Source organism: Cladophialophora psammophila (genome assembly GCF_000585535.1).
Source record: "Cladophialophora psammophila CBS 110553 chromosome Unknown aczJe-supercont1.30, whole genome shotgun sequence".
NCBI classification, from domain to species: Eukaryota; Fungi; Ascomycota; class Eurotiomycetes; order Chaetothyriales; family Herpotrichiellaceae; genus Cladophialophora; species Cladophialophora psammophila.
The window spans coordinates 312791-326242 of NW_006912951.1; the positions used below are offsets into that span (position 1 = coordinate 312791).

The 13452-nt window shown below is 53.1% G+C and overlaps 1 protein-coding gene across 1 annotated transcript; it reads left to right on the forward strand.

Moving 5' to 3' along the window:
* Nucleotides 1-407: 407 nt before the first annotated feature.
* A1O5_12041 (AP endonuclease 2) lies at nucleotides 408-2262 on the forward strand (the record flags this gene model as incomplete). The annotated part of the gene is made up of 2 exons (XM_007752610.1): nucleotides 408-627; nucleotides 674-2262. 2 exons carry the CDS (start codon nucleotides 408-410, stop codon nucleotides 2260-2262), a joined length of 1809 nt encoding a protein of 602 aa, XP_007750800.1.
* Nucleotides 2263-13452: the final 11190 nt, after the last annotated feature.

Genomic DNA, 13452 nt, shown 5'->3' on the forward strand with positions numbered 1-13452 from the left:
GGTCCTCGATAGTACCTTGTACTTGTACTTGTACTGGGTAGTGCTAGATAGGAGTCACAGGCGCTGACCACCCCAGGCACCCCAGGCACCCCAGGCACGGTAGGCCACTCGCTGGCACGGCGGCTGGCACGGCGGCTGGCACCACTCGCGCTTGTACCCACCAAGCACCCTCAATGAAGTCGACATCATTGTCCGACTCACCTCATCGCCATTCACAGTTGCTTGACTGCGCGTCACCGCCGTTTAAAGCCCTTTTGTTTCTGAATCATTGTCACTCGTTACTTCTTTTCCAGTACATGTGTACTCGATACGAGCGTCTGGCATTTCCACTTGGGCTCCCGACTTCCCTCTCACCTCCTCCCACCACTCCTACGATGAGGCGGCGACGCCTTCGATAGCCTGCAGAAATGGGGATTCGCATCACCACGTGGAATGTCAATGGTATACGAAACCCATTTGGATACCAGCCATGGAGAGATAAGAGGACGTTTGAAGGCATGTTCGACATTCTCGAGGCGGACATGGTCATCTTCCAGGAAACCAAAATTCAGAGGAAAGATCTCCGCGACGACATGGTATTGGTGCCAGGCTGGGACAACTACTGGAGCCTGCCCAAGCACAAGAAAGGTACAGCTGGGCAAGTGTGTTGCTTCGGGCACGCTGACGGTCTCAGGATACTCTGGCGTTGTCATTTACACCCGCAATGCGACCTGCGCCCCCATACGAGCCGAAGAAGGCGTCACCGGCATCCTGACCCCTCCAAACACCTCCACCAGTTTTCGAGACCTGCCCGAGGAGGAACAGATTGGGGGATATCCCAACGCTGAACAACTGTCCGAAGCGGACTACGACCCGGCCACTCTCGATTCCGAGGGGAGATGTGTGATTCTTGAGTTTCCTGCCTTTGTCCTGATCGGCACCTACTGTCCGGCCGAGCGCGACGAAACGCGCACTCACTATCGCACAAGCTATCTCCGCGTGCTGGACGCCAGAATACGGAACCTCGTGAAAATGGGCAAAAGAGTGGTCTGGGCGGGCGACTTCAACATATCCAGGGAGGAAATTGACACTGCAGCCGCGCAAGAGAGCATGCGAAAGAATGGGCTCGGCCCAGTCCAGTGGATCTCCACACCGGCACGGAGGATGTTCAACCAACTGCTAGTGGGTGGCAAAGTACATGGGGAGAGGGATGAGGGGAGAGAAAAGCCGGTCATGTGGGACGTCTGTCGGTCATTTCATGAAGATCGTAAGGGCATGTACACTTGTTGGGAGACCAGAGTTAACGCGCGACCGGGAAATTATGGATCAAGGATTGACTACGTGGTGTGCAGCCATGACATGAAAGACTGGTTCAGTGATGCAAACATCCAGGAAGGGTTGATGGGATCTGATCACTGCCCAGTCTATGCCGTGTTGAAGGATACTGTGGTCGTGGACGGAGTCGAGCGCCATATGCTGGACATGGTCAACCCACCCGGCATGTTCGTGAGTGGCCTGCGCAAACAAGAGTGGACCACCAAATGCATGCTACCCATGTCTGGCAAGCTGATCCAAGAATTCGACAAGAGACAGAGCATCCGGGACATGTTCACGCGGAAGCCAACGCTCATCAAGTCCAAAATCGGCATTGAAGAGACAGACGCCAACGGCGCAGCTGTGGATACCCCTGTGACGATAGCGATTGCAGACGCCGATGCTCGGATGCCCCCTGAGGGGGACGACATGAATGCTCTTTCGAAGACAGTATCGAACGCATCGGCCAATATTAAAGGCAGCAGTGGGAAGAGGTCCGCAAAAGCATTCGAAGCACCGACAGCGGCAAAACGCAGCAAGACAGCTCCTCTGACTACTTCCAATGGCCTCGGCAAGGGCCAGCAGAGTCTCAAAGGCTTCTTTTCTGCCAAAACATCGACAAATCAGGCTCTCAGAACTGACCAACCTGTAGCTGAAGCAAAAGCCGAAGAACTCCAAGCGCCAGCCACGCCCAGGGCGCCTCCGTCAGTCGAAGAGGAAGCGGCCAGTTTTGCAGCAAGGCAAACCTGGGGCAAGTTGTTCTCCAAGCCCGTGGCTCCGAAATGCGAGCACGGCGAACCATGCAAAACCATGCTCACCAAGAAACCGGGTGCAAATTGCGGAAGGTCTTTCTGGATGTGTGCGCGGCCGCTGGGCCCCAGTGGGAAGCAGGAGAAAGGGACGCAATGGAGGTGCAACACGTTCATCTGGGCTAGTGATTGGGATGCGCATGCTGCCGAGCCAGGCTGAGTCAAGAAGGACATGCGACTTTTCTACACCCACACCATTGCACTTCTTCGCGAAGCGACTTCCCACTGTTGATTCAACTTTGTCGGCCTCCACTCGTTCTTGTACGAGCACCATCCTCTCTGGGACCATGTGGGAAACTGGCCGAACAAGAAGGACTGAGGCAAAGTGGTTAATGAAGAGCAAAAATTGGTGGCATGCAATGGCGTCGACAGAAAGAAGCCACTCAACAACTGACAGGTGCCCTCCCCACCCGACGAGGAAAGAAAAAGGGGGAGGTTATCTGGGCTGCCATTGAGCCGGGTTGCTGTGTGTGGCCCCATCACATTCCACCTGACGCCGAGAACCCTTAGAATGGTACTCGCATTGGGGAATGCCTGGCCTAGATGGAACGGTAGGACTGGTAGCGAATTGACATACATGGGCGTGATCAGGGAGGTGAATGCCTGAACGGGATGGTGCACCGGTGTTTACCTACCTGTGGTCTCTCGACGACCACGTAGAGGATGTATGTCCTGAGTACCTCGTATACCGATAAGACATCTCCCCATACGCTCGCGACATTTCAGCTGGCCATGCTGGCAGCCTTGCGCAGCCCCTCAATTTCGGACCATCCAAGGAACAATGAAAATGACTGGGTATGCTACTCCGAGAGTATCAGTTTCGGTCGACAGGACAGGGCACGGGCCTGCTGCCACTCCCCATGTCCGGATCTTGATTCTTGATACCTCGGAAACGAGTACTTGGTAGAGCTCCTGCGATATTGGCGGCGGGGCGTCATCTCACCAATCATCGGCGAGATGCACGGAATGAATCCTGGGAGTCCAAGCGCAGCTGGCAAAGAAGGGCTGAAAGAGCCGACGATGGTGGCGGCCAAAGAGGGGAGATCCATGCGTGGCATCAGGGCCATGATCAGTTGTCAATGACACACATCGGGATGGCTCGATGGCTCGATGGCTCGATGGCAAGATGGCTTGGTGGCTGGCAGCTTGTCCAAACCAAAATGTCCCTCGCCCCCGCTTCTGCCCCCCCCCCCTTGGTGCAATGGTATGTCGTCAACTACACCCTCTTCCCGGTCCTTCTGCTGTAAGGGGCAAAGGGGGCTTTCCGCTAGATCGAACTGGTTCACCCCCTCTCAGACCTCCAAGGACTCTCCTCCCAATTTTGAGCATGGTTGCTGCCGCTGCGTGCCGTTTCGCGGCCAATTCTCGCCTGGAGGGCATTCCACAGCTCGGACCACTTAATGATCAGCAGTGCCGCGCCCCCCGCGCCCTAGCGAGGCTGAAACCACCGACCTTCCCTCACAAGCCCACCAGCCTCACTCTGGAAATCGGGCAACCTCGACCAGACATCCAGGGCGCGGCATATCAAGCTCCATGAACACCACTCCGAACTGCGGAGACGAGTGGTGCACCACCCAAGGACAGAATGGACGGGCTTAGATCCGAAGGATGGCATTTTCTCGCTTCAGGCTTCAGGATTCAGCTCCTGCGCGTCGACGACGGCTGACAAGGGAGGCTTCTGGCAAATCGGGACGCGTTCCAGCATTTCCTACGACTAACAACTAGATAGTCGACGCGTCAATTGGTAGGTGTGGATACAAAGCAAAGCGGGGGGGAGTGCGGTCACCGCTTGTCGACCAGGGCCTGTTCGCCGATCTAGCTGTCTGCCGCAAACTTCTCCATCCAGGTCCTGTTTTCTCTGTCAAAGCCCAACAAAAGCCCTCCCTGCTTTACCAGGGGCTTCCCTTCCCCACCAAGCCCATTGCTGGACCGCAGAAGAGGAAAACTTCGGAAGTTACTTTGCAAGTGACAAGGTTCCACTTCAATCACGCAGCCAATATCACCCAAGAATCGAGGGCGCGCTGATGTGTCCCAGTGATCCCCCCTGTTATACCGAGTACACAACAACCGTCCACCGATATGGCTGCTTCCCATCTCGGGTCCAGGGATGGCAATTGCGTTCAGATATGTGTTTTCTGTGTCAGATCCACTGTCGTGCCAGAAAATACCCGGGCGAATCCAACCCCCCACGGCAGATACGGGAAGCTCCAATTTCAGCCATCTGCCTCACCATTCGCAGGAACGTCTGTCATTCAAGACACCTTGCATGTCATCCACAACACCCACGGTCCTTGAGAACCAGAAAGGGCGGGCTACTGCCACTAATTGGGATGCGAGACATGAGCAATGGGATTGACATGATGATAGAAAACCTCTGCCGCCCCGGGGGCTTCTCACTTCTCCCCTCCCCTAGACAAGAGGCTCTTTTCCATCCAAGCTCGTTCCTTCTATAACTTCTCTCCCCGAGTCCTCCTGCCTGGACATACGGATCAAGCATCCTCTCCAAGTCTCTTGAACAAGACATTTTGACTGTTGCCCGGACCGACAACCTCCAAGGCTGCCAGATCTGCAAGCTAAGCGAGGGCTAGAATGGATACTTCTTCGGGTATGGAGATCTCCACTCTCTGTTACCTCTACTGTACAATAGACTTATCGGTCAGCAGTTCTGATTTTCGCAAAGAGACCACTTACTGTGGCGCCCCGAGGAGCTCCTCCTAGGGATAACGACAGTCAGCAAAACCACCAACCATACGCAAGGCCGCAGCCTCTGTCGATACTGTCTGCAGCCTTGCAATCAGACGAGGAAAAAGACTGGCTGGATCAACTCGACGGAAGAAGAGTTCAACGAGAGATGCTGTCTCGGGAACTCAATGCGGCGTTGACGCACGCCATTCTCACTTGTCGACATTCTGGCGCGGCTCAGATGGTGGGGTCATTGCTTGTGCTTCTGCCGACAGATATAAAGGCAAGAGAGCGAGCGGAGATATTCGCGTCGCTGAGGAGGCCGGAATACCCTCCTCTCCCCGACGAGCCCGAACCTGGATGTACATTTTGATCGTCGGACGGGATGGAGTCTGGAACATGGTATTCTCATTCCGCTCCGTTCCATGCTAGTGGGATACGATACTTTCGAGGGATGTTGATCAGTTGGCACAGTTTCCTTGCTCGCGAGGAATGTATTTGTACGGAGTAGCGGTCCAATAGGTATTATGTCGGGTCAAGTATTTTCGACTCTCTGAGCGTTGCAGCGAGATGGTAAAGCCTGGTCTGACCCACCCTGCCCATCGTGGCTCACCAGGATCGGGGATAATTCCCTGAGAGGCATTTGGCGACCCTCAGAGCGACCCAGTGGGCGCTTTGAGGCACATGGCTATGCTGGAGGTAATGGGGCGGTATGGTATGGAGTATCAATAAGAGAGAGTCTGGCTGACAGTTATGTGCCGAGTTCTGAGGAATAGGCGCTAAGGACGCCTCTTTGCACTTGCCACAAGCACTGCACGAGTAGCTGTAGGTATTACCCAGTACTCAAGAATGAAAAAGCTATTGATTGCCATTTACTCGAGAAGGAGTGAAGGCCGCTGTAAGCTGAGCTTTGACTGGGCCTTTGGCTGAGCATCACGGAGCGCTCCCTGAGTACGCCCCGAATCAGCCAAAATTGCTGGCATAGCGCTTGTCATTTTGCGAATGAGGTTTGCCGCCGCCGTGGATTTACTCCAGATCGCACCGATGAGGACGCACAAGTATACCAATGCCAAAAAATCGGCCTAAACGCTTTTCGGGAGTCTCAATTTTGGTGGTAAGCCTGGGGACATTATGGTCTTCTCTTTAAACAGTGTATTCAGACAAGCTACCACAGCCACTTCGAGCCGTTTGCCATTGCACAACGGGCATTCCTGGTTCCGTTTTGTGGAGCCCAGAGCCACATTTGGATCAGGAATAGCATCTCGCCATTGGCGTTCTAGTCTTCTGGAATTTGAATTGGTATAGAGAAAATAGGCTCGGTTGGTCACCCGTGTGTTCTGCGGTACATTGGGAATAGACAAAAGCTGTATCGACATAATGGCACATTTTCTCTTCTGGAAACGACACTGAGACTTATGATGCTGGCTAGAATGAAGTCTCAATATCACAGAGGGGCTTCCTATTTTCAAGCACGAGAGCCGTAGCGGTAGTCACATATAGCTTGAATAGATTAATGATATGATTCTGATGTGAACGGTTGCATACCGTCCGACTCGAGAAATGGCTCCAGATTCTATACGCTGGTCAGCTGTAGCGCATTAGAGTCCTCTCTTCCCCCCTTCATTTCACCCCCTCTCTATTGCATAACTTCCTCTATTTACTGTCTTTATAGCTGCCGTAGTTGAGCTGTTGACCAACGCTATCCAGGATGATGCGATGGTTCATAAGCCCCAATCTGGTGCTAACGTTTACTTGAAACCAAAAAGCACCCGTCATACATGAGAAGGCTGGTTAGTACTCCCCCTAAGTATGACAACCTAACTTCTCCCGCAGCAACCCACGCTTTTAAAGTCGCGAATTGCTGGTCGCCCTCTTTCTTGACCAAAGTTCCCCTGCGACTTATTCTGAGGATTCTCATGAATGTGTTGACACTTGCCGTCGTCTGTCTCCAAAGAATTGTAACAATTCGTTCTTCCTTAATCCTGTCAAAGAGCCGACAGTTGATTTCAAGCTTCAGGGTATCATTGTTGGTGAGTGATCGACTTCGTAATCTCTGGCACGCGGCGCAAACAGGGCGGGAAAATGCAACCATCGAACTATGGTCATACTGTAACAGAGCACTTCCGGGTTCGGCGTGCACGTGCAACAACGCACAGAGGCCTGTCCAGCAGGTCGGGAATCGAGAACGCGTTTCTGGTTGGCACTTACAAGACAACACCACCACCAAAGCCACCCAGAGGGGCAGCGGCTAGGGCTACGAACACCTAGCACGGCGACAGCATCGAGGAACACGACAGGACTGATAAAACACTCAGGAAATGGTAGATAGACGGCACCAAAAAAAGCTACGTAATTCATGAATCATGATGCTCTTTCAACTGTAAAGAATGGGACTCTGCCAGCACTGTAAACTGTTCCGCACTCCCCCTGCCGGCCCATTTTGGTTTGACATGTGACTAGACAACTCTCTCCCTCCCTGCTACCACTCTATTAGGCCAGCCCAGCACAGCACGGCCACTTTGCCTTGTTACAATACTATCTAAAAATGTTCCCTTTTAGTGGCTCTGAGTGGCCCCTGAACAACCTCCGGACGAGGCGAGACGCAGTGTTGATCTTGTCATCAAGTGCGACGACGATAGAGGCTCTCTATTTCATTCAATGGCCGGCAGAGCATTGCACCTTTGCCGTGTCCGGTACGCCCTCGGCCAGATATGTTCTCTCCCTCATCATCTGGGTGGAAAATGGATTTGTTGACGTCCAATGCTGGTATTTTATCATTCGAGTCACGCATCTTCCGCGAGTCGAAAGTCCCATTTGAGAATGCTTTTTGTATTAGCCTCAGACTTGGGCCGAAGCCACTGATCGTAAATACAATCGTTACCTCCTCTGGAAACGAGCGAAAATAATGCCCTCCCCGCGACAGAAATGCAATTAGGCACTGCTGAAAACTGAATAAAAGAACTAACTCCACCTCGACGTCAGTGAAGGTGCCACGGCACACGGCGATTTCAGGTAAGGGAATAAAGAGGGAAAAGAAACGGCGCAGCGAGTGCGAGAGAAGAGATAAAGCCCCAACACCGAAGACAAACACACGTCCCAGGCTCTCCCTCTCCTCCCCCGCCTGCCCAACCAACAAAAACCAAAAAGGGTGCCAGTATCAATGACGCTGAGGCCGTTTCCGATCCTCGGGTCGCATCCAGGAATACCGCTTATGTGTCCATTCCACCATGCGTGGGACACGAGAGCCTGGGCGTATCCTTCGGCTCTTGACGCCTTTCCTCCTAGAAAAGCCGTAATACAGGCCTTGAAGGGCCACCAACGCCCTCCCCTTGCCGAATTTCCTCCAAAACTCCTTCCCAACTACCCGCCAGTCCTCACCGAGGTCCACTCGATGATACCAGACAAAGAAGCCATGCTCTTCAGTGTAATGGTGGCATGGCCGGCCGGCAGGGGCCCCTTCGTCGTCGAATTCCTCCTCCTTTGGCTCTTCTGGAGAAACTATGAATGAAATGCTCATGGTTGGACTCGGGCTCGTTGGTTGTCCGACTCCGCTTAGATGATTGGACGGCTTTTCGTTTGAGAGGATGACAGCTGTCTGTCCGTCTCCGGAGCTGATGGAGCCAGCACCGCCATCAAGGGTTGTGTGGGTCTCACTGATGGCGTCTTTGGCCATTGGCTGAACTGAGCCAGCATCATCGTTAAGAATGGACTGAAGGGTGGACTTCGAGACCATGTCTAAGAAAGGTTGGCAAAGAGAAGTAACTTCCTTTGTGTTGAAGAGAGACGAGAAAACCAAGGGAGGACAAATTTGTGCCCAGAATCCCAGGCGAAAACTCCCGTTGATGGCGCGTTGTTGATCCGATCAATAACGAGTTCGAGGACCTTCAAGAGCCTGAAGCAGAGGCAGACCTAAGGGGGAGGGATTGATATCCTTTCATACCTTTTGGTGGAAGCCAGGCAAGCCGTAAGCAGGAAGCACCCCGCTCAGGATCTTCTCAGCCTTCTCGCGTCGAGTGTCCTCCTCTCCTCCGGGGATGAAGAACGGACCATGTTGAGTTGAACGCTTGGGAACTCACGCCTCGACGAGAATCCACGAGCCACAGTTCCCCCCCCCTCTTCTGTTCGTATTCCGTTCCATGACATGAGACAATTCATTTGAAGCTGGCCGACCGAATGCACTGTGACATGGCCGAATTGGCCTAGTGAAAGCGTCGTCGAATGAGGGTCGTGTGTGCTAGCGAACCCCAGAATCCGCTAATGACGCGAAGACCGGGAATCGAGCAGGGGGCAGACGGTCTGCTCCTGATGACCAGAGTTGGGAGCTCTACTGGTAGTGCATTCTGGTACGTCCCTATCATTCTCTGCGAGCTTTGTTGTTTGGGCCCTTGTGATCGTCGGAGATCATACCCCATACAGCGTCTCATTTGGCCCTTGACGTCAAGCTATCACCCGTGATCTCGTACATTGCAAGAGTTCCATCGACCCAAAGCGACGCACAAGCACTATTCCGGGGCTAACCCCAGCAACTGCCCCAGGCATTGTCCGCATAGAGCCCAAGTCGGTGAGCGTGAGAAATGGAGAGGGGCCCGTGCAGACCTTTGCGACATACAGAAATCTCGCCAGTGCAAGCCACTAACGCACGCAAAGACCACCATTGCCAGCTCTCCAGTGAACACCGGGACCTGCTCATCCAAACACACCTCTGAGTGGAGAAGCCAGATTAGGGCAGGTCAGCTCAGCCCTGACCGCCAGCTAAGGAGAATGAGGAAGGATGGTGGTTCAGACAGCCCTCCGCAATACGCCCGAAAAGTTCTTCCAAGCGAGGACCCGGAGCAAAACAGGCCCAAAAGCGGCATAAGCCCGATCTTGGTCGACCATGGAGCCCCCACATCATTGGTCTGGATCGAGCTTTGGCCACTGATCGACGGGCTGGAGGCTTGAGACCAAGATAGAGCAAACAGCAGAGCGTCTCCTCACTGGCGAACTGTGAAAGCCCTCAACGCAAGGAGCCTCATTTCTCAGATGCTTTCCTACTCGTTCCGGGCTAGCACTTGGAACAGAAGCTCAATAGGAGTACCGAGTACTCGATACCACTGAGACAAAGTCGACCATCCACTCAAGAAGGTGATGGGGCACGGGTGGCCAGCTGTACGTAAAACTTTGTCTCGTTTTCGGATTCCACTATCCACATCTACTAGTGTATTCTGGTGCAATGGCACTCGAGATCCACCTGCTTGATGCATCAAGTATTTTGGGGACTTGTCTGAGAGCCACCACATGTCCAGCTTGTTGCTTCGTATTGGTCCGCTGGTATTCCTGCAGTATTGTTCAAAGAAAGAAAGGAAGATCCTGATCTCTGTTGCGGGGCTGTAATCTGTCGCTAATCTGTCGCTCTTCTTGGTATGTAGAAGGAACATCGCAAATTTGGCTTTAACAAGTTAGGAAGCTGCTTCAGCTCGACAAGTTGGAGTTCACCGTGGGTTTCTCATGTCTCCACTAGGGTACATCGCAGAGGCGGATGAGAATGATGGCGACTGGTAGATAATTGGGGGGTCACTAATTTCAAGTACTTGTTCTTACACTATGACTACCTCGAAGCCTCCAGGCCCAGAAGGGCTGGGGTGGTTTGGGCTTAGGATTAACTGCATCAGAACCCAGCACGTACCTGGAGCTGGTGAATTTCAAGGGGGAGGGGGGGGGGGGGGGAATAACCACTTAAACAGAGGCATTCATCACCGGGCAGGGCTAGATGAGAAGAACATATCGAGCGAAATTCCCCGTCCAGTGGAGACCTACCCTGCCGCCGACATGCCTCAGCTTGGACCATAATTGACATGTGCCCTACTCCAAGCTGGCATGCTTTTGTGGTGGCCGTGTCGGGGACGCACGGGACATTCATTCCTGACTGATCCCCGTCTACCAACCCTCAAGAGACCCCAGGACCCTTCCGAATAGGCTCCCTAGGAATCCCGAGTCTCTTTGGGGGTCCTCCTTCCCAGGCTCTACCGAGCTCTACCTGGGGCCCTGGGCATCTTGGAAAGTCTGTCACGCACAGGGCAGCCCATATTCGTTCCACCTATGTAGGGGACATGCAGCAGCGAAGGAGCTTCGACTCTGAGAACCAACCTCGAGGCATGCGAAGTGGTAACTTCGGACTGGGGATACGGATGACTGTCCTTTTGTTACATGCTATCCCCAACACAACACCCCTTCCATGCCACCTCGGTTTTCACGCAGCATGTGCGGAGGCCAACGTCGAAGCAGCGTTTCCCGCTCAAACCCTCCAAAATGTATCGGATATAGATATAATTCACAAATAAGACAGAAAAGGGGCAGTCTCGACGACGCCTGAAATTTATAGGAGGATTACCTGCTAATGCATTGTGGTGCAGGTTAATGCAGGTGCAGCATCGGTTTTTGAGAAAGATTTGAGGTGGTAAGCTAGCTGGATCCGCAGCTCCCATTGGTTGAATACTCTAACGACGTCAGCAGCTGGTTGGTTCAGCCTTGTCAACATTGCCAGCCTTGCCAGTCAAGCAGTTGAGCTAGAGACTCGATGGCGAGATGCATTCAGATGACTCGACAATGTCCGTTTCCTGGTTGGAGATGGCTTGCTGCGGCATAATGAAGACAAATGCGAGGAGGCCGCACGACTCGAATTTGGATTATTTGGTTATACTCCGTGTCTCCAGCCGATTTAGGCTGTTCCCGACACAACGTCACCACAGTTGCCTTCACTCTCACTGTCGGAGGGGGGTCTGTTAGCAACAGTCCAAGCCATTGTCTCTACGCCCGTAATTCAGCCGAAGTCGGAAACCGCGTGCCAAAGCCTGAGGAGGCGACCAGGAGCCCTGGGATTGCCAAAAGCAGCTACAACTTCGGGCAAACACGTCTATGTCCACCTAGACCTCCGACGTTCAGAACACTCTTTTGGACTTGCACCTGCAGATCTTGGGACGTTCTGCTCTAGAATAGCAGGATATCCCACGGTTTACAAGCTCGCAATATTGGGAATTCCTACCGTTTCATTGGAGGCGCATAACATATCAATGACCCGCCCATCGTGCATGAACACAACGGTGGGCTGGTGATGACCCGACTATACCTCCGCGATTAGCTTTTGTAAATCGCATTGTATCACAGCCAAGCGGCACAATGGCAGAAGGATGGGATGGGAAGTAGCGCCGTGACGGAGGTCAGGGTCTGAAAAGAGGCGAGCCGTCCTGCCAAGGTCGCTGGGCTGGAGCTGCAAAATCTTTCATTGAGTTTGTTGAGCATTCAAACAGGAACGTCATACCTGCAGGCTAATCGCGCTTACCGAGGCACGTGTGCCTATTCTTCAGTGGCGGCGGGCATGTAGTGTGGTCACCTGGACCAGATCCATGTCCTCGAGGAATGACCGAGATGACCTTGGGGACACCGCTATTCCACTCGCATGGACGCTACGACCATAATAACAATGGAAACTTACTTCGGATATATCGACTCAGCAGCTTGTCCGATGTGGAGTACTTTACTCTCACGTGCGTCCTGAAGAAAACAAATGCCCTGCAGGTCAACTGAGATGAGCGTCTTGTTCAGCCCAGAAAGCTCAACTCCGTCTGGCTCCAAGCTGTGAGTGACGACTTTTCACATTTCAGCACGGCTCTTTCTTCACTGCAGCGGACCTTCACATGGAGTCTTATGCAATGACGGGATGTGGCATAAAAAATGACCTGTAACGTCCACAGTTTGGGTGTGAAGAGCGGGCTGCAATATTTCGGGGTCGCCTATCACCTTGTTGCACAGCACCTTTGCGCATGCTGATTCAGATACAAACAGCTGCGTGCCTTCAAAATTGCTTACCTTTTGTCGACCAGCGGATCGGGAAAGGTGGGGTGCCATTGTAAAGGCCCCTTTCAGGAGCGAATATGGCGCTGTAGTCTGGATATTCAGCTTTGATCTCCTGCGGACTAAAAATAGAAGAAGCCAAAGGAGAAGATGTGTGAGCAACTTTGCCGCCAATCCTGGCCGGTGCAAGCATCGGTCCACCTATGACTAGGCCAGATGTAACTCGCGCTTGCCCGGCCCTGGAACGCCGTCTGCGTGGCTCACGGCGGCATTATACGTGTGGTGGGCCGGCACTGATCAATTGGTCGATGCTCCGGCGACACAAAGCGAAGCGTGGGAATTGGACATGTTGTACACAGAATGAGAGTGGATTCATCTGATTGATTGTGTTCCCTCCTCTGGCTTTTCAGAGAGACTCTGCCTATCTATATACTATTTGCACTGTGGCAAGAAGCGATCCACTGAATAGATCTGGACCTGGCCAGATCTGTCCAGACCTCGTTGTCGATCAACGGTGGCACCGAGGCTATTATAGAGAGGCCTCGGTTGAAGCATTGGTGGATTGATTGGTTTGCCACAGTGGCGCTCCTCTGTCAACAGGACACGTGTCTGAAAATGACGGGCAAGGCTGTGCGGTACGACTTCGAAATATAAATCTTCAGATAGCTCTGCTGCGGGAGCTTCCGGTTGTAAGAAAGAGGTGATGTCCTTGATTCTTTGCTCTGAGATAGATGCCGGCGAGGGTTTCTTAGCCGCCGACGCAAAGGGAGGGCTGAGACATGGAATGAAGCTTTGCATAAGAGAAGGTGGATGCTAGCCCGGACTATACAATATTCGA